General features: G+C 43.2%; 1 protein-coding gene across 2 annotated transcripts in view; it reads left to right on the plus strand.

The window, feature by feature from the left end:
* lama5 (laminin, alpha 5) overlaps nucleotides 1-22,131 on the plus strand; it is a 299,172-nt gene that overhangs the window by 258,341 nt on the left and 18,700 nt on the right. For both annotated transcript variants that reach the window (XM_060836449.1, XM_060836450.1), the window contains exons 64-68: nucleotides 2,600-2,733; nucleotides 7,697-7,850; nucleotides 12,202-12,327; nucleotides 15,338-15,486; nucleotides 21,173-21,305. In XM_060836449.1, coding sequence (XP_060692432.1) covers nucleotides 2,600-2,733; nucleotides 7,697-7,850; nucleotides 12,202-12,327; nucleotides 15,338-15,486; nucleotides 21,173-21,305 — 696 coding nt within the window. The remainder of the gene's footprint in view (nucleotides 1-2,599; nucleotides 2,734-7,696; nucleotides 7,851-12,201; nucleotides 12,328-15,337; nucleotides 15,487-21,172; nucleotides 21,306-22,131) is intronic.

The raw sequence follows: 22,131 nt of genomic DNA on the forward strand, positions 1-22,131 counted from the left end.
ATTCACTCTGTCAAAACCTTATGCAATTTTCAAGACTTCCATTGGGTCTGCCTTTATTTTTTTTCCCCAGGAGATAGAAGAACCAATCCATCCGTCATTTTCTGATATGTAAATACACGCATTCTGCTGTCCTCTCCATGAAATTTCTCTGTACCCTCTGTACTCTTTCCCCAACATGAAGATCAGAACTGCATGGGATATTAAGTATGATCTAACCAAGCTTTAAAAACGGTTTAGCATGCCTTCCTTCCTTTCGATTTGATAATGTTTGTTCAAAGTTCTTATGATAGAATGTATTCTTGGACATAGAATCCAGCAGGAGAAAGTGAGGTCTGCAGATGCTGGAGATCAGAGCTGAAAATGTATTGCTGGAAAAGCACAGCAGGTCAGGCAGCATCCAAGGAACAGGAGATTTGACGTTTCAGGCATAAGCCCTTCTTCAGGAATGAGGAAAGCATAGAATCCAGCAGACAATTAGCCTTACTTGTCGTAATTTATGTTATTCTATGCGCCTTCTATCTCCTGGGAAAAAAATAAAGGCAGACCCAGTAGAAGTCTTGAAAATTGTTTAAGGTTTTGACAGAGTGAATAGGAAAGAAAATTCCCTCTTTAGGGCCAGAGCAGAACCATTGACTATCATTTTGAGGTCATGAAGAAATTCAATTAATGTTTGTTCAAACTCAGTGATATGGAGAAGTTCTTATGATGGGAAAGTATTCTTGGACACAGAAGCCAGCAGACAATTTGTCTTGCTTGTTGTAATTTATGTTCCTAAATCATTCTTTTTCTCCGGTGTCGTTATATCTCATTCATATATTTTGCACAGATGTGATTTGAGATTTATGTCAGCGGTTATTTAAATTGCAGTGTAGGTGTCGCCACTAGGCGGTGATCTTGCACTGCTTCAACTTCGCATCTAACAAGTGCTGCTGAATGGACCATAGCCCCAGATAGTCAGAGTATTGTTGGCTATGTTCCCTCCAGGTGTACATCTGCTCAGAGGTTCCATGCACCGGGATCAGCGGGCCAATGCCATTCCAAGCATTGACTTCCCATTTTGTAAGCCACTGCTAGGCACAGACCTTTTGCAGAGCAGACAATATTTACTAGAGGGAGCATTGGTTGATGGATCAGTGCAGACTAGAGTTGCACATTGGGACCATGTGGAATCCCAAATGTTGCTGTCTCTGTGAGAATTGCCCTAGATATTGAAGGCTCTGATAGGCAACTCGCCTGTCTATCAAAAGAGAGACTCCACTAAAGTCAGTGAATTTAGAGGATTCTGCTTTAGTTTAGCTGATAGTTACACAGAAACAGTCAGAGGATTAAAAACCTCTAGCGCTTACACACGTGTGTGTATATATGCACACACGTGCATGCATACCATATTCCACTGGACCTGAGTTTGTAGAAGAAAATGCAAGATAAGAAGCATCTTTTTCAGTGAGTATTTTCAGTCTGGAACTTACTGCCTGGAAGTATGGTGGAGGGAGATTCAATTGAGGTATTTAAGGGGACATTAGATGATCATTTGAATAGAAACAATATTCAGAGTCATGGGTGAAAAGCAGGGGAACAGCGCTACCTCATGATGCTGTTTCGGAGAGCTGGGGGCTGACCTAATGGACCAAATGATCACATTCTGTACTGTAACAATTTTGCAATTGACTGATTATTTTGCACAAACCATGTTCAATTTAAAAAAATACCACCTCTTCTCGCCTTGCATTTAAATCATTGATGTCAACTGTGAGAAATGAAAAGCCTGCATCCTTTTCCACAACACTGTTTCAAAGTGTTTTTCAGCCAGTAAAGTATATTGTTGAAGTGCAGCCAGTACCAAGATGCAAGAAATGCAGCAACCAATAATAGCACAGCAAGATCCCACAAATAACAATTTGACAATGACCAGGCAATCTTTTATTGTGATGTTCAATAAAATCCTGGGGTCCTCTTTAAAGTAATTCCCGGAGATCCTTTATGTTCAGCTAACAAAGCAGACAGGCTTCAGTTTAATGTTCTGACTGGAGGACCCTCTGAAAGTGCAGCACCCTACCTGTAGTGCACAGGTGTGACTCTTTTGATCTGGAGGAGTGTCAAGGAGTGAGGGCAAATTGGAAAGCGGAATTGAGGCCATAGTTAGATCAGCCGTGATCATATTGAACGGTTGAACCACTTTACTGGACTGTAAGGTCATCTCCTGCTATTTCTTGTGACCTTCTGACTCGAAGGTGAGAGTATGTCCAACTTTCCAGTTAACATAAATAGATACAGAAGGCTACGAGACACCCCTGTCCAGTCTTCAGTCTGAGAAGTTTCCCTTCACTCTGAATGTCTCTCTAGTTCTTCTCACCTGTTTTCAATGTGATTTACAACTGATTCTCTTCCCCTTAGTGTTCTGCAATGTCTAAAGTTCAACAAAATTTTTGATTTTTGGCAAGAATTGAAACATGTATAAACCTTAAGACTTCTCTGCATGTTAAGCATTAATGAGAGAATGTTAAATACAAAAACCCAGTATGTTTTATGAGGTCCTAGAAAAATAACACACAAAGATGACGATTCCTGCCACTCATGAAAGCACTGCTGTCTCTTTCAGCCTCCGAAAACTTTGAAGTATCCCAATTTTAAAGGGTGTATTGAACTTGGAACCCTCAACACACAGGTCATCAGTCTGTACAACCTGGTCCAAACATTTGATCTAAATACCACAGCAGATGAGCCCTGCAGAAGGTAAGAACAGAAATGAAATGGAGTGATTCGGTTAATTTCCTGTGTTTCCCGGTGAGGTCTCCCCCACCCACCCTGTTACAAATGTTCATTTCCATATGTATCCCGCATGTTAAACAGTGATGGGTGTTTTCCCCTGGCTGCCACTGGGTACCATGGGAGCAGCTCCTTTTCCTCCCCAGAGTGAGATAACACTCTCTCAACTGAGAAGATGAACAATGAGTGAGCTAGCAGAGGTTGAGACAAACGGAGCCACTCGATGGCCAAGGCGTTGCCATGGTAATCGAATCAACCTGCTGATCAGTGGACACTTGTTTCTCCTGTAGTGTGCGTTTAAGCTAAATAGCGGGGGTGGGGGGACAAACTGGAAGTTTAAGGAAATGGAAGGGAAAGTTAGAACAAGGGAAGTCAAGAAAGACAACGGTATCAATGAAGAAGAAAACTCAAAAAGGGATTGTGCCGTAAGGTTGAGTGAAATAGGGGTTGATAGGAAGGGCAAGGGCAGTAACAAATTAAAAATACTATATATGAATGCACAAAGTATTAGAAATAAGATGGATGAGCTTGAGGCTCTTTTGTAATTTGGCAGATACGATATTGTGGGGATAACTGAGACGTGGCTTCAAGTGGACAGGGCCTGGGAAATGAATATGCAAGGCTAAAAGTGCTATGTAAGGACAAACTGATGGGCAGAGGGGGTGGGGTGGCCCTGTTGGTAAGGGATGATATTCAGTCCTATGCACGGGGGGACCTAGAATCAGGGGATGTAGAGTCAGTATGGATAGAGCTGAGAAATACTAAAGATAAAAAGACCCTTTTGGGAGTTATCTACAGGCCCCCAAACAGTAGTATGGATGTCGGGTGTAAGTTGAATAAGGAGCTGAAATTGGCCTGTCACAAAGATGTTACTACAGTTGTTATGGGGGATTTCAACATGCAGGTAGACTGGGAGAATCAGGATGGTATTGGACCTCAAGAAAGAGACTTTGTGGAGTGCCTCAGTGATGGATTCTTAGAACAGCTGGTGCTGGAGCCTACCAGGGAGAAGGCAATTCTAGATCTGGTATTGATCAGGGACCTCGAAGTGAAGGAGCCATTAGGAGGTAGTGACCATAATACAATAAGCTTCAATCTGCAATTTTAAAGGGAGAGGGTACAATCGATATTTCAGTTGAATAAAGGAAACTATGGAGCTATGAGGGACAAGCTGGCCAAAGTTCAATGGTGCAATACCTTAGCAGGGATGACAGTGGAGGAACAATGGCAGATATTTCTGGGTATAATGCAGGATCGGTTCATTCCAAAAAGGAAGAAAGATCCTATGAGGAGGCAGAGGTGGCCGTGGCTGACTAGGGAAGTTAAGAAACATATAAAGTTAGAAGAGAAAAAGTATAACAAAGCAAAGATAAGTGAGAAAACTGAGGACTGGGAAGCTTTTAAAGAACAACAGAGGATTACTAAGGAAATACGCAGAGAAAAAATGAGGTACAAAGGTAAACCGGCCAAAAATATAAAGGAGGATAGTAAAAGTTTTTTTTTCGGTATGTGAAAGGGAAAAAAAGTGGTTAAGACTAAAATTGGGCCCTTGAAGACCGAAACAGGGGAATATATTACGGGGAACAAAGAAATGGCAAAAGAGTTGAATTGGTACTTCAGACCTGTGTTCTCGGGGGAAGATACAAGCAATCTCCCTGAGGTAACAGTGGCTGAAGGACCTGAACTTAAGGGAATTTATATTTGCCAGGAATTGGTGTTGGAGAGACTGTTAGGTCTGAAGGTTGATAAGTGCCCAGGGCCTGATGGTCTACATCCCAGGGTACTGAAGAAGGTGGCTCTAGAAATCGTGGATGCGGTGGTGATTATTTTCCAGAGTTCGATAGATTCAGGATCAGTTCCTGCGAATTGGAGGGTGGCTAATGTGGTACCATTTTTTAAGAAAGGAGCGAGAGAGAAAGCAGGAAATTATAGACCAGTTAGTCTGACCTCAGTGGTGGGAAAGATGCTGGAGTCAATTACGACACATCTGGATAGCAGTAACAGGATAGATCAGAGTCAGCATGGATTTATGAAGGGGAAATCATGCTTGACTAATCTTCTGGAATTTTTTGAGGATGTAACTCTGAAGGTGGACAAGGGAGATCCATGGATGTAGTGTCTACCTGGACTTTCAGAAAGCCTTGAATAATGTCCCACATAGGAGGTTAGTGAGCAAAATTAGGGCGCATGGTATTGGGGGCAAAGTACTGACTTGGATTGAAAGTTGGTTGGCTGATAGGAAACAAAGAGTGGTGATAAACGGCTCCCTTTCGGAATGGCAGGCAGTGACCAGTGGGGTACCACAGGGATCAGTGCTGGGACCGCAGCTTTTTACAATATATATTAATGATATCGAAGATGATATTAATAGTAACAGTAGCAAATTTGCTGATGATACAAAGCTGGATGGCAGGGTGAAATGTGAGGAGGATGTTAGGAGATTACAGGGTGACCTGGACAGGTTAGGTGAGTGGACAGATGCATGGCAGATGCAGCTTAATGTGGATAAGTGTATGGTTATCCACTTTGGTGGCAAGAACAGGAAGGCAGATTACTACCTGAATGGAGTCAAGTTAGGTAAAGGGGCAGTACAAAGAGATCTGGGTGTTCTTGTGCACCAATCAATGAAGGCAAGCATGCAGGTACAGCAGGTAGTGAAGAAAGCTAATAGCATGCTGGTCTTCATAACAAGAGGGATTGAGTATAGAAGCAAAGAGGTTCTTCTGCAGCTGTACAGGGCCCTGGTGAGACCGCACCTGGAATATTGTGTGCAGTTCTGGTCTCCAAATTTGAGGAAAGACATTCTGGCTATTGAGGGAGTGCAGCGTAGGTTCACGAGGTCAATTCCTGGAATTGAGGGACTATCTTACGTTGAAAGATTAGAGCAAATGGGCTTGTATACCCTTGAGTTTAGAAGACTGAGAGGGGATCTGATTGAGATGTATAAGATTATTAAAGGATTGGATACTCTGGAGGCAGGAAACATGTTTCCGCTGATGGGGAGTCCCGAACCAGAGGACACAACTTAAAAATATGGGGTAGGCCATTTAGGACAGAGATGAGAAGAAACTTCTTCACCCAGAGAGTGGTGGGTGTGTGGAATGCTCTGCCCCAGAGGGCAGTGGAGGCCCTGTCTCTGGATTCATTTAAGAAAGAGTTGGATAGAGCTCTCAAGGATAGTGGAATCAAGGGTTATAGAGATGAGGCAGGAACAGGATACTGATTGAGAATGATCAGCCATGATCATAATGAATGGTGGTGAAGGCTCGAAGGGCAGAATGGCCTACTCCTGCACCTATTGTCTATTGTGTGAATGATTGTGGTCATTGGAAATTTGACATTCTTGCATTTTTTCTTACGAGTGTAGATCATATCTGTCCTTACAGCAAGGTTTAATACAAACCACAGAACTGTGGATGCTGGAGATCAAGAACAAAAATCCCAAGTGCTGGAGAAGCTCAGCAAGACTGACAGCATTTGTGGAGAGAAAGGAGAGTTAACATTCTGGATCCAGTGACCCGTTCTTCAGAACTAGATTTAATCTGATGTTTGGATAGGGCTTTATTGAATGACAGTTGGGCAAAGGACAGCACAGTGATGGGCATCCCAGTTTGGACAGAGTTTTAGGAAGCTGGCCAATGGGGCTTGTCTGGGACTGAACAGTGACTAGGCTCAATTTAGTGGGCAGTGAGGTCTGGAGATACTTTATGCCAGTGCCAACCCATAATGTGGCTGGCACTGTAGTTGTCCTATTAAGGATGGCAGCTCAGGCTGCCAGAGGGTCAGTCAGTGGGATGTCAATGCTGGGGCCATATTGGAGGATGAAGCACCAATGGGCTGTAGTCAGGTTACTGGATTAAGGAGAGGGGATGTCAGTCAGGCTAGTCCTGTAGAATGAATGGGGGCAAGCAGAGCATCAGTCACTTACTGGGTGTGCCATTTCTGTGGATCTGGAGTACCCACGAAAAAGGGCATGCCCTGACCCACAACTACCCGTCTAGAGTCTGCCAAGTTTCACCAGCAGTTGGCAAAATGCCAGCCAAGCCAGGGACAGTTTTTCTCAGCCATTTCCAATTTTACAAATTGTCTCTCTGGCCACTCCTCTGCCATTTTTCCTTCTTGCTGCCCAAATGGGATTGGCAGCAGGAAGGGGTGGGGGTATTATAGTCATGCCAGCCCCCACCTCCTTGCTCCATTTCGATATGCCCATGGGGCTGTGGTTATAGAATTTTTTATCGTGCCCCTCAGACAGCTCTCGAAATGCAAGCAGTAATTTTAAACATGTGGTAACGTTCTCCCCAACTGTTCACCATCACTGCCCCAACATTGCTCATGGCTCTGGCTTGACTCTGTTGCTGTTGTAAAATTTAAATAGATCATACAATTGCAAACGTTATTGCAGGCTGGAGGATTCCTGCTCACAGCAGTTTTGAGGTTTGAAATATCTGTGTGAATCAGAGGAATAGGCTCAGGCCAGGCCACTCTCTCCATGTTACCTCGGAAATTGAGAATGTGGGTGATTATCGAGTGATATTTCCCTAATTTTGTACTTGATGTAACAAAAATACAAATCTGAATGATACCCTATCAATTGGCATTCAGTGACATTTATGTGCTGAAAGAGCCGGTATTTATAAAAGGTCGAATCTGACTTCTTGTTCGTAAACAAAAGCAAGTAACTGTAAATCACAGAATTTGCAATTTGAATATGAAAAGCACTCAGCAGGTCAGGTAGCTTCTGCAGAGATGTCGGAGTTAACATTGCAGGTTGATGGCCTGACGGCATCATTTGCTTGACGTGTTTGCTCTGTTTCTGCCCTCCTTAGATGCTGTTCAACATTAGAGTGGTGTGTTTAACCAACATTGGGATTGGTTGCTGCTGTATCAATCTCCCACAGAATTGCCTCTCATAACTGTGCTCCTGTTACAGGTTCAAATCGACTCAGGGTCCAGACAGTGCTTACTTTGATGGTACAGGATATGCCGAAATCAAAATGCCAGGTTCATTTTCCTCTGTGTCTCGTTTTGAACAAGAGGTTCGGATTGTTTCTTACTCAGGAATCCTCTTCTTCATGCAGGAAAAGGTGGGTCTTCGCTTTCTCATTTTCACCTTTAATTCTCAATGCATCCAGGCAGGCTGCTGTGTGTCAGTCTGTCGCGGGGTCACTGATCCCCCTCTCCCCCTGTCCCGGGGTCACTGATCCCCTCTCCCGTGGTCGCTGAACCCTCTCTCTCTGTCCCGGGGTCACTGATCCTCTCTCCCCATGTCCCGGGGTCGCTGAACCCTCTCTCTCTGTCCCGGGGTCGCTGATCTCCCCTCCCCGTGTCCCAGGGTCACTGATCCCCTCTTTCCCCCTGTCCTGGGGTCGCTGATCCCCTCTTCCCCCTGTCCCGGGGTCGCTGATCCTCTCTTCCCCCTGTCCCAGGGTCGCTGATCCCCTCTCCCTCTATCCTTTGACAAGATCCCATGTGGAAGGCTGGTCCAAAATGTCAGAGCCCATGGGATCCAAGGCAAGTTGGCTAAGTGGATCCACAATTGCCTTACAAATCAGAGGCAAAAAGTGATGGTGGAGGGTTGTTTTTGTGATTGGAAGCGCCCCCCCCTCAAGAGGTCAGTGCCAGGATCGTTGCTACTTATTATTTACGTTAAAACTTGGGTGTGAATGTAGAAGATATGATTAGTAAGTTTGCAGATTGCATAAAAATTGGTGTTGTTGATGGGGGTGGGGGATGATCTCAGGCTACAGTCTCCTATTGATCAGTTGGTAATTTGGGCAGAGCAATGGCAGATGGAATTTAATCTCGATAGGTGCGAGGTGCTTTATTTTGGGAGATCTGATAATGGAAGGACACACAAAAAGAATGGTAGTTCCCAAGGGAATGCTGAGGAACAAAGGGACTTCAGTGTACAAGTCTGTAAATCCCTGAAGGTGTCAACAAGGTAGACAGAGTGGGGAAGAAGGCATACAGGATGCTTGACTTCATTAGCTGGAGCATAGAATATAGGAGCGAGAAAGTCTTGTTACAACTTTATAAAACATTGGTTAGGTCACAGATGGAATACTGTGTGTAGTTCTGGTCACCAAACTATCGAAAGGACATGATTGCACTGGAGAGGATGCAAAGGATATTCACCAGGTTTGGCATGGGATGAAAAATCTCAGTTTTTTTTTAAAGATATTTTTATTAGAAATTTAATATTTTGACAGATTTACAAAAATAAACAGAACTTTCAAGCACAAACATTAATATAAAAATAGATCTTAAATATATAATCATCAAAATTCAAAGGAATGATACTAAAGAAGAAAGAAAAACAATGAAACTCAGTTAACTACTAATCTAATCCACAATTATCCAGAGTGTATAGTTGAGTCACTTACATCCTTCAAACAAGAAAAAATGTTCTCTAATACACTCATAACAGTATAATAAAAAGGAAACTATTTCCAAACAATAAGAACAAAAAAAAACGTTTGAATGGAGATCCTCCCCCTTATTCTCAGGGGGCCTTACTTCCTTTCTAAAGGTCCACCATATCCTCTCCCAAACAGTGTCCCACCCTTGACCCGGGCGCTCCTTAATAGGATTTAGATATAATACCGAGCTAGAGTTAACAGTGAGCGCCCCACCCCCACCCCTCCCCACCCATACCTGAGTATATCTGATAGCATCAATGCCACGTACAAACACACATAACTATAAAATTACAACTCCAACAAATTACAGTTAAGTATAATAACATAAAATAGCAAGGGAAGACAACCCTGCTCCCAGAAGCAAAAGTAAAGTAGAGTCAAGTATCCATTTCTCCCCACGGAGTGTGGAAGAGGCAAGCCAACATAAATTGTCTCTTATGATTTATTTAAACGAGTCTAAAAGTTCCTTAGCCTCTTCTGGTGATCTAAAATTATACTCGGATCCTTCGTGGTTAAAGCATAACGTCGCTGGGTAGCGTAAGGTGTATTGAATATTTAAGTTCCTTAGACATTTCTTCACATCATCAAACGCCTTCCTCCTTCGTGCCAAAGCCAGGGAGAAGTCCTGAAATAACATAATCTTGGATCCTTCATGAATCATAGCTTTAGGATCCTTTCCAAGCTTTCTGGAGGCATCCAGGAGTATCTGCCTCTCCCTATAACTCTGCAGCCGGAACAGGACCGGGCGTGGGCGCTGGTTTGGGCCAGATCCGCGTACTGTGACCCGGTAGGCCCACTCCACCCTTACCCGGTCAGTTTCAGCCCCCAGGTTTAAAAGCTGGGGCAACCATCGCTCCAGAAATACTACTAACTGTCCCTTCTCCTCTTGTTCAGGGAGGCCCAGAAGACGGATATTCTTTCTCCGATTTCTATTATCCAGGTCATCCATGTAGATTTCAAAGGCCCGGACTCTCTGCTCCAGAGCTCGCACCTGTTCTGCAGCTGTTTGTGCTGCAGCCTCGGAGGTCGTGGCCTTTAGCTCCGCCCCCTCCACTCGGTCCTGTAATTCCTCGAGAGCCTGGCTGTACTTTTGTAACTTTTCTTCGAATGCATTCCATCTCTGTCTGGATTCTGCGATGAAATTGACGAGTGTCGTTTCCAGCCTGGCAATCATCTCTTCAAGGCCTGTTTTTACATCAGCTGCAGCCGGAGGAGGAGAGGAGGGTGGGGGAGGGGTCTTTGTTTTCTGAGAGCTGCGGGATCCCTTTGGTTTACTCATTATCCACTTAATATTAAACTGCTTAAATATAATAGTAAACAGCTAATTAAGGTTAGAAAATTTTTTTGGGTGGTTTGATAAGTGTGGTGGGGGTGAGTAACTCACTTTACCCAGGTTTTGGGAAGAGCTCTGTAAACTCAGACTTGCTGAGTCGCCGCCATCTTGGATCTCCCGAAAAATCTCAGTTATGAGGAGAGACCGGATAGGCTGACTGTTTTCCTTGGAGCACAGGAGGCTGAGGGAGTTTGGATCTGATCGAGGGATACAAAATTATGATAGATGTGGAAAATCATGAGAATCTCTTCCCCATGGTAGAAGCCTCTAAGACAAGAGAGCAGATGTTTAAGGTGAGGAGCAACTAGTTTAGAGGAGATCTGAGAATCTTTTCACCCAGAGGATAGTAGGTATGTGGGACAGATAGCCTAAAAGAGCGATAGAGGCAGGTATTCTCACAAGATTTAAGAAGCATCTGGATGAGTAGCTAAAATGCCAGGGCATAGACTATGGGTCACGTGCAGGTAAATGAGATTTGTGTTTGTTGTCTGGCATAGACATTTTCTATGGGTTCCAATGACAGATCACATGGACTCGTCTCCAGATAGATGAGTATTACTACACTAAGATGAGTATTACTACACCAAGCCCATTCAGAACACTGTGTTTAATTTTGAGTTAGAGAGGATATTTTAAAACCTACCCATCTTGTAAGTTCCTGCATTGGTAACAAAACAGCACAGCATGCCTTATTGGAATAGAGTTTCATTTAAAATGAAATTTGAAACATTTGAAGAGAGAAATCCATAACACGATTTTAAAGCAGATTTTCCCCCCAATTGGAACTTTTGTTTAGACTTCAAACCTTGAATCAGTGTAATATTATTAAGGTTGGGAGACACCCAATATGTTTTATTGGGTTTTACTTCTCTTTGGGATTGAGCACAGGCACATGCCAGCTTCTGTTCCTAGCTGAGATAGCTGGCCTAGGCCAGTGTATCACTGCAAGCTAAGCTTTGTAGAAATAACATCATCAGCAGAGTTTCTCATTCTATCTCCCAGCTCTTATTTGACAATAGAGTGGGGAATGTGTGTGAGTTAGTGTGAGACACGGTGGCGAGTAGGGAGGGGTGCACTTGTCAGCCTGTCTTAATGGCCGCTTGGAGTTGGTTTGTCCAAACATACAAGGAGCAGCCATTCAACTGAAGTTCAGAAAGGTTCATCCCAATTAGGAGGCACTTAAGCATTTGAGTAATTAAGTAATGAGCCATGTGATTATCTGAAGAATTAACTAAAGTCAGTACGAAGGGATGATGCTTCATTTATACTCAGAATCTGAACAGTCAATGATAGCTTGATATAGTGTTCAGTCTTTACAATGCCCATGGTTATGTTACTTGAACCATTTTTGGCTTTGGAGAAACAAATATCAGACAGGGCTGCCTTGCCCTGACAACTCATGCCACAAGTCCCTTTGATTTGCTTCATTTGGTTTGTATCAGTGAATCATTGCAATCTGCATCAACACAGGCAGCAACATGACAATGTCTCACCGTTAATTGAATTGTATTTAACTGCATGTTACTGAAAGTTGCATTGTTTGTTTATAAATCTCTGTAGTGCCTTTCAGTATTTTCTGCCTAAAAACATATTTCCAGGGTAATGAAATAAACCAGAAAGCATTTATTGTACTGTTTTAATTTCTGGTTTCTTTCTGATTTCAAGTCTGCAATTCTTTTTTAGGAAAAATACCTCTGTCTGACCATTGAGAATGGAAAACTTGTTCTGTTTGTTTACTTAAACAACGAACTCAAAATTGAGCGCAACAATGAAAATCAAAACTTACTCAGTGATGGATTTCCCCATCAGGTAACTGCTTTTCAAAATTAAGAAATCTATTTGAAGGGGAAGGAGACTAGAGTGCAGGACTCTGACTGAGAGGGGAAGATACTGAAGTGAATCTGTGCCAGGTTTCAATTTAATCCTGTGCAGATTGACTGTGTGTAGGAGGATGGGCTGAATTCTGGGATCTCTAGAATTAATGAATCAGAGTTGTGCTGCTTTTGCAGTTCAATGCATTGAGGCTGGAGAGAGGTGGAAAAGCATGTCATAGATGACTGTTTCCTGCTTAAAAGGAACAAGGTTCATGAGAACAAGTATCTTTTCATGAGAATCATCATCGTACCATTGACCAGGAACTGAACTGGGCCAGCTATTTAAATAGGAGAAAGTGAGGACTGCAGATGCTGGAGATCAGAGCTGAAAATGTGTTGCTGGAAAAGTGCAGCAGGTCAGGCAGCATCGAAGGAGCAGGAGAATCAACGTTTTGGGCATGATCACCTCTTCAGGAATCTGAAGGGCTCATCCCCGAAACATCGATTCTCCTGCTCCTTGGATGCTACCTGACCTGCTGCACATTTCCAGCTATTTAAGTAGCTACAGGAGTAGGTCAGAGGTTAGAAATCCTGCAGTCAATAACTCACCTCTCTTATTTCCCCAAAGCTTGTCCACTATTGGCAAGGCACACCACTCTGGGTGAGTGCAGCTTCAGCAAGACTCAAGAAGGTTGACATCACCTGGACACAGCTGCCCAAATGATTTGGCACCCCATGCACCACTTTCAACCTGCACCTCTCTGTCCTAATGCTCAGTAATAGCTATGTATACCATCAACAAGGTCCACTGTAGTAACTCCCCTCAATAGTATGTTCCAAAGTTATGACTGCTCTAGAAGGACAAGGGGAGTAGATGTGTGGGGGCATTTGATGCAACTCCAATTCCCGCACATCATAATAAAAGCAAATTATTGCGGATGCTGGAATTTGAAACCAAAAGAGAAATTGCTGGAAAATCTCAGCAGGTCTGGCAGCATTTTCTCTTTTGGTTTCAGATGCCAGCATCCGAAGTAATTTGCTTTTATCCAGTGTTTAACCCACTGCCACCTCTCTTCCAGGAATGCCTACCCTGAAGAAGTACTGCTCATCTCTCCAACAGGATTTTCGTTTGTCTCTTCTTCCCCCCCAATCCACCTTCACTGCTTTCCTTTTCTCTCTTGGTGTTAGACCAGGTATTTACTAAGACTCGCTTCCACAGCCATATTTCCTTCCTCAGTGAGCTTTGATGAAAGGTCAGTTAGAATCGAAACATCAGCTCTTTTCTCTCCTTACAGATGCTGCCAGACCTGCTGTGATTTTCCAGCATTTTCTCTTTTGCTCCCGCACATCATCCTGACTTGAAACCATGATAACTGCTCCATCAGAGCTCTTGGGTAAAAATTCTGGAACTCCCTCACTAACAACTGGCCCTACACTCTACAAACTGCAGTAGTTCAAGAAAACAAGTCACCAGTACTACCTTCAGGATATTTAGGGATGGACAGTAAATGCTGACCCAGCCAGCAACAACACACCCCATGAATGAATAAAAGAAATGGAAGACCAACATTAGAACCCCTGACCTATTTGGTGTTTATATCAGGCTCTCCCTGGAAGATATATTCATCACCTTGGACCGTTCAATGGCAACTTCTTTTCTTTCCTCATTCTAAACAATTGTCTGAAAGTATTTAAGCTCTTTGTCCTTTAAAAGATTAACTAAAATCAGCTGCTGTACTGAGTTGCAGGTTGTCTCGAAGTGATAGAAGAGCCTATTTTAAATTTATTTTTCAGACTGATGTCAGCATGCATTTCCACAAAACCTGACCAATTTAAATTGGCAAGTTGTTTTAAAGTGAGCGACGTATTCTAATCCCATGGCTGCTCTTAGGATGCTGTGCCGCTATTGTGCAACGCACCCTCAGTCCTGTTGGCTCCCCAGAGGTGTCGCATTATCGAAGGCATGGAGGGCAGTGAGGTAGAGAGAGCAATCAGTAATGCATGCTTTGGTCCTGTCCTGGAATGTATTGGGCTGAGCATGTGACATTGAGCTCAGTGAGGTAGATATGTAGCAAGTTGGAACCATTTCAACAGTCATCGCTTCCAGTAGCGTTCAGTCACCTGACTGGAATAACAGAGGTTAGATTAGTCACAATGTTATCGTTCGTGATTGCCATTTCAAGGATTCTAGTTTGACAACGTGATGTCAAAACTGCCTTGACTACCACACACATCAGCGACTCATTACCTTAAAAAATGTAACAGCACTTTGTTTCCTTAAGGTGAATAATGAAGGACTTGCATTTATATGGCACCCTCCATGGCCTCCATAAGAACTCTCCAGCCGTTGAATGATTTCTTGAAATGTAGTCATTGATATTTGTATGAAATTCAGTAACTATTCTGTCCACAGCAAGCTCCCACGAACAGAAATGCAGTAAATTGTTCAGATAACCTGTTTCAGTTCAGTTGACTGAGGGGTAAATAATAGACAGTACTCCTAGAATAGCTTCCCTTTCCTTTGAAATGATACTGGGTGATCCATTACACTCACCTGGTAGGATGGACAGGTCTCACTTTAATATTGTGTCCAACTAATGACACTCCTGACTGTGCAGCACTCCCTTGGTATCCCATTATACTGTCAGCCTACACTATTGTCCAACTCCTGGAGTGAGACTTAAAGCCTCAACCTTCTGAAAACAAGCTGAGAGTGCCAACCACTGTGCCGTGGCTGGCCTGCAGAGTGGCATTACAATTGGCATTTGTGCAAAAACGTAAGTTACTTTCTGCTCCCTGCACACAACATTCCATTTGAATATTGCAAAGATGTACTTCAGTTATGATTGTAACTAGAATGGCTGTTTGTGGGAGATTAAATCAGTGTCCATCAAGAGAAAGGCCTTCCATTATGAAAAGGGGACTTTTGTGTAGTCTAATCTAATTCAACAAAACTGATTCTTTCCATCTTTGATCACTTTATACACAGTACATTTGTTTTCCAGATCCAGATAATTATGGTATTTTCCAAAAAAGTGAAGATTTATGTACGTGTGGACCGGAAAACTGTTCTTTCTTCTGAACGAGATGCATCGCGTCCTTCGATTTCTGAGTACTATCTTGGCGGAGTGCCTGTAGAAAAACTCCCAGACAAGTAAGATTCAGAAGAGCAATGGAGTTGCCGATAAAATCCTAAAGGTGCAAGGAAATCCCAAATCAAAGGCTCCCTATGAGTATCTGTTGCCAGCAAGTCAACCAAGTAGAAATTGGCCATAATGGTTTCAGTGGAACCTAACACCAGAACCAATTAAGTAGTCAATTAAGAAATTGTACTTGAGAGTCTTTGCTTGTCTAAGTGCAACCAAGGAGAGTAGAATAATGGTAATGTTCCTGGACTAGTAACCATAAGGTCTGGTTTCCAGAGCCATGAGTTCAAATCTCATTACAGCAGCTGGGGGAGTTTAAATGCAATTACTAGTCATTCATAAAGATAGAATTAAATGTTAGTGTCATGAATAATGAATGTTATTGGATAGTCACTAAAAAAAAATCTATCCGATTTAATTTTACCCTTGAGAAAATCTGGAATCAGTCTGACCTGTATGTGAATCCAGATCTCTCAATTCTTCTCTAATATGACCCAAGCAAGTCACTCCATTTCAAGGGTAATTAGGGATGGTCAATAAATCCTGGCATTGCCAGTGACGCTGGCATTCCAAGAAGGAATGTAAACAAAACTGAGGAGTGGAGTGCCTGCTGGCAAACATTTCCTTGGAGCAAGGAGAAGGAAAGACAACCTTTCCATGGCAGAGGGAGAGCAAGCCATTTCAACCGCTCCCCAAAAGGAAACTGGAACTTACAGAATCAATAGATTGTCCCTGGGATTGATTTTCCTTCTCGGGAGAAGTTCTCCTTCAGGCTTTGAGGCCAGTTTTCAGACAAAGTTAAAAATCACACAACACCAGGTTATAGTCCAAGGTTTAATTGGAAGCACACGAGCTTTCAGAGCCCGCTCCTTCATCAGGTGGTTGTCATCAGGAGTGGCACTCCGAAGGCTAGTGCTTCCAATTAAACCTGTTGGACTATAACCTGATGTTGTGTGATTTTTAACTTTGTACACCCCAGTCCAACACCAGCACCTCCAAATGAGTTTTCAGACAAGGCTCCTTCCAGTCAAACACAGTGGTTGTGCCAAAAGGCAGAATTCATATAACCAAGAAGTTGGTTCTCCAGAGGGTTGGAATATAAAAGCAGCAATGTGCTTCTGAGACTTTATAAAGCTTTAGTTAGGCCCCATTAGAATATTCTGTCCAACTTTGGGCCCCTCATCTCAGGAAGGACATACTGGAACTGGAGCATGTCCAGTGGCGATTCACACGGATAATCCCTGGAATGGTAGGCCTGACATATGATGAACGGCTGAGGATCCTGGGATTGTGTTCATTAGAGTTTAAAAGGTTGGGGGGAGATCAAATAGAAACTTACAATAGAATGCGCATAGCTTAGAAAGTGTGGATGCTGGGAAGTTGTTTCCGTTAGGCGGGGAGACTGAGGCCCATGGGCACAGCCTAAACATTAGAAGGGGTCAATTTAGAACGGAAATGAGACATTTCTTTAGCCAGTGTATGGTGGGCCTGTGAAATTCATTGCCACAGAGTGCAGTGAAGGCCGGAATATTGGGTGTCTGCAAGGCAGAGATTGATAAATTCTTGATCTCGCAAGGAATTAAGAGCTACAAGGAGAGTGCAGGTAAGTGAAATTGAAACGCCCATCAGCCATGATTTAAATGGCAGAGTGGACTCAATGGGCCAAATGACTTTGCTTCCACTCATAGAGTCATAGTCATAGAAATGTACAGCATGGAAACAGATCTTTCGGTCCAACTCGTCCATGCACACCAGATGTCCCAACCCAATCTAGTCTCACCTGCCAGCACCCTGCCCGTATCCCTCCGAACCCTTCCTATTCATGTACCCATCTAGATGCCTTTTAAATGTTGCAATTGTACCAGCCTCCACATCCTCTGGCAAACACATTCCATACACGTACCACCCACTCTTAGGTCTCTTAATTATCTTTTCCCTCTCACCCTAAACCTATGCCCTCTAGTTCTTGACTACCCCACCCCAGGGAAAGGACTTTGTCTATTTATCCTATTCATGCCCCTCATGATTTTGTAAACCTCTATAAGGTCACCCTTCAGCCTTCAACGCTCCAGGGAAAACAGCCCCAGCTTATTCAACCTCTCCCTATAGCTCAAATCCTCCAACCCTGGCAACATCCTTGGAAATCGTTTCTGAACCTTTCAAGTTTCCCAAATCCTTCTGAAAGGAAGGAGACCAGAATTGTATACAATATTCCAAAAGTGGCTTAACCAATGTCCTGTACAGCCGCAACATGACCCCTCAACCCCTCAACTCAATACTCTGACCAATAAAGGAAAGCATACCAAATGTCGTCTTCATTATCCTATCTACCTGCGACTCCACTTTCAAGGAGCTATGAACCTGCACTCCAAGGTCTCTTTGTTCAGCAATACTCCCTAGGACCTTACCATTAAGTGTATAAGTACTGCTAAGATTTGCTTTCCCAAAATGAAGCACCTCACATTTATCTAGATTAAACTCCGTCTGCCACTTCTTAGCCCATTGGCCATCTGGTCCAGATCCTGTTGTAATTTAAGGTGACCTTCTTCGCTGTCCACTACACCTCCAATTTTGATGTCATCAACAAACTTACTAACTATACCTCTATGCTCACATCCAAATCATTTATATAAATGATTAAAAGTAGTGGACCCAGCACCGATCCTTGTGGCACTCCACTGGTCACACGCCTCCAGTCTGCAAAACAACCCTCCACTACCACCCTCTGTCTTCTACCTTTGAGCCAGTTCTGTATCAAAATGGCTAGTTCTCCCTGTATTCCATGAGATCGAACCTTGCTCACCAGTCTCCCATGGGCAACCTTGTCAAACACCTCACTGGAGTCCACGTCGATCTCATCTACCACTCTGCCCCTCATCAATACTCTTTATTACTTCTTTAAAAAACTCAATCAAGTTTGTGAGACATGATTTCCTATGAACAAAGTCATGTTGACTATCCCTAATCATTCCTTGCCTTTTCAAATACATGTACATCCTGTCCCTCAGGATTCCCTCCAACAACTTGCCCACCACCGACGTCAGGCTCACCGGTCTATAATTCCCTGGCTTGTCCTTACCACCCTTCTTAAACAGTGGCACCACGTTAGCCAACCTCCAGTCTTCCGGCACCTCACCTGCGACTATCGATGATACAAATATCTCAGTAAGAGGCCTAGCAATCATTTCTCCAGTTTCCCACAGAGTTCTAGGGTACACCTGATCAGGTCCTGGGGATTTATCCACTTTTATGCATTTCAAGGCATCCAGCACTTCCTCCTCTGTAATATGAACATTTTTCAAGATGTCACAATCTATTTCCCTACATTCTATATCTTCCATGTCCTTTTCCACAGTAAATACGATTACAAATTACTTATTTAGTATCTGCCCCATCTCCTGCGGCTCCACACAAAGGCCATCTTGCTGGTCTTTGAGGGGCCCTATTCTCTCCCTGGTTACCCTTTTGTCCTTTAATGTATTTGTAAAAACCCTTTGGGTTCTCCTTAACTCTATTTGCCAAAGCTATCTCATGTCCCTTTTTTGCCCGCCTGATTTCCCTTTTAAGTATATTCCTTTATACTCTTCTAAGGATTCACTCGATCTATCCTGTCTATACCTGACATATGCTTCCTTCTTTTTCTTAACCAAATCCTCAATTTCTTTAGTCATCCAGCATTCCCTACATCTACTAGCCTTTCCTTTCACCCTAACAGGAATATACTTTCTCTGGACCCTCGTTATCTCATTTCTGAAGGCTTCTCATTTTCCAGCCGTCCCTTTACCTGCGAACATCTGCGCCCAATCAGCTTTTGAAATTTAGCCCTCCTCCAATTTAGGACTTCAACTTTTAGATCTGGTCTATTCTTTTCCATCATTATTTTAAAACTAATAGAATTATGGTCGCTAGCCCCAAAGTGCTCCCCCACTGACACCTCAGTCACCTGCCCTGCCTTATTTCCCAAGAGTAGGTCAAGTTTTGCATCTTCTCTAGTAGGTACATCCACATACTGAATTAGAAAATTTTCTTCTATACACTTAACAGATTCCTCTCCATCTAAACCCTTAACACAATGGCAGTCCCAGTTTATGTCTGGAAAGTTAAAATCCCCTACCATAACGACCCTATTATTCTTACAGATAACTGAGATATCCTTACAAATTTGGTTCTCAATTTCCCTCTGACTATTAGAGGGTCTAAATACAATCCCAATAAGGTGATCATCCCTTTCTAATTTCTCAGTTCCACCCAAATAACTTCCCTGGATGTATTTCCGGGAATATCCTCCCCAAGTACAGCTGTAATGCTCTCCCTTATCAAAAACACCACTCCCCCTCCTCACTTGCCTCCCTTTCTGTCCTTCCTGTAGCATTGGTATCCTGGAACATTAAGCTGCCAGTCCTGCCCATCCCTGAGCCATGTTTCTGCAATTCCTATGATATCCCAGTCATGCCTTGAGTTCATCTTCCCTGTTAGACCCCTTGCATTGAAATAAATGCAGTTTAATTTATCAGTCCTACCTTGCTCCTATGTCTTATGCTGTAAGTTCCTCCTAACTTTCCTTCACGCTATCTCCTGGGTGTAAATCATAGAATCCCCATAGTGTGGAAGCAGACCATTCTGCCCACTGAGTCCACACCAACCCTCCAAACTGCATCCCACCCAGACCCACCTCATGACCCTAACCCTGCATTTCACATGGCTCATCAAAGAACAATACAGCATAAGATCAGGCCCTGCAGTCCTCCAAGCCTGCGCTGACACATATTGCCCTTCTATATTAAAACTAATCCACCTAACCTACTCATTCCTGGACACTATGATACAATTTAGCATGACCAATCCACCTAACCCCCACATCTGTGGATCATGGGGGGAAACCAGAGCATCCAGAGGAAACCCACCCAGACACGGGGAGAATGTGCAAACTCCAAACAGACAGTAACTAAGGGCTGGAATGGCCCCAGAGTCCCTGGTGCTGTGAGGTAGCAGTGCAGCCACTGAGCCACCTTGCTGCCCTGAAGGAGGATATAAAGGATCTGCCCCGAGCTAATCCAGATTAAACTGGAGGTGTTCCAGTTTCTGGTGCAAATGGCAACATCTTACTATGGACACACCCCCCTGATCTCTGCCCTCCTGTAAACCAGAAACTTCAAGAAAATACCATCCACTATGAGTGAAATGTGAGGCCCACCATGCATTCAGAGGGATCATTATTGCAGGAACACAAACTGTTATAGGAGAAAGTGAGGTTTACAGATGCTGGAGATCAGAGCTGAAAATGTGTTGCTGGAAAAGCGCAGCAGGTCAGGCAGCATCCGAAACGTTGAAATCTCCTGTTCTTTGGATGCTGCCTGACCTGCTGTGCTTTTCCAGCAACATATTTTCAGCACAAACTGTTATACTCTAGGGACAGGAATGCCAACTATTGACTAGGTAGATGATATTCACCAAATTTTTAGACTTTTATAAATTAATATGGCTACAGAAATGAGCCCACTTCAATGGTCAGAACCCCATTTTTTTCCCCTCTGTATATATAAAATATGCACTGCAAGTTTAAAAAAAATTATGAAGTTTTTTTCCAAGGTGTGAAATGATATGGCCTGGTGCAGTTCTGATCCACACAATTCAGCATTCGCTGAGGTTTGTTTTCTGTTAAATTCTTAATTGGACTATGTTTTTCTCTTGCAGTCTAAGGAGTCAGTTCCCGACTGGGGGCTCTATAAAAGGCTGTATGCGCAGCGTGAAGGCTCTGGACAAAAATTTAGATCTGAAACGTGAGAAGACCATTGGGATCAGTTATGGATGTTCTACAAACCTACTGGTGAGTCTTGCCTTTGAGATGCTCTTATTAAATGGCTTCAAACAAGAAATGGAACCATTTCAGAACTTGTCCAATTAATTTTGTCACTGCCTAACAACTGTTAGTTTAAAGACTTACTGATTTTCATTAGCAGATAAATCATTAGTATGATGCAGTCCCACTTACCAGTGTTTACTTTTGCCTTGCTATCTGTGGATGCCTGTGAGTGTCTACAGTTGTTAGAAAACCTCAAGAAGCTGGACAAATCCCAGCCAGCCAGTGACAACCCCATCAGTCTCCTGTTAGTCATTATGGAAATAGGTGATGGTGCCATTAAACAGGACTGACTCACTTAGAGTTTGTTCATGATGATCTGATTCTATTTTACTCCAGATGTTGTTCCAGCCGTTGTTCAAACATTGACAAATGAGCTTAATTCCATTTGTTAGGTGAAGTTCACTGTCCTTGACATCAAAACAGCATTTGATTGAGAGTAGGATCAAGGAGCACTGGTAGAATTGATGTTGGTGGGAATTGGGTGAAGAAGAGAGGTCCTTTCCACAAGTTGGAGTCAACATCAAAGAAGTTTGGCTGTGAGGTTTAGAACTAATCATCTCAGCTCTAGGACATCTCTGCAGGAGCTCATCAGGATAGTGTCCTAGGCCTAACCATCTTCCGGATTACAGGTACTTGCACAATATACAACATTTTTCCAACTTTAACTCAAATTCCACCCTGCATGCAGCCTCCAGGATTACAGGTACTTGCACGATATACAACATTTTTCCAACCAGGATTTCAGGTACTTGCGCAATATACAACATTTTTCCAACCCCCCCGTCCACCT

This window comes from Hemiscyllium ocellatum, chromosome 15 (genome assembly GCF_020745735.1).
Source record: "Hemiscyllium ocellatum isolate sHemOce1 chromosome 15, sHemOce1.pat.X.cur, whole genome shotgun sequence".
NCBI lineage: Eukaryota > Metazoa > Chordata > Chondrichthyes > Orectolobiformes > Hemiscylliidae > Hemiscyllium > Hemiscyllium ocellatum.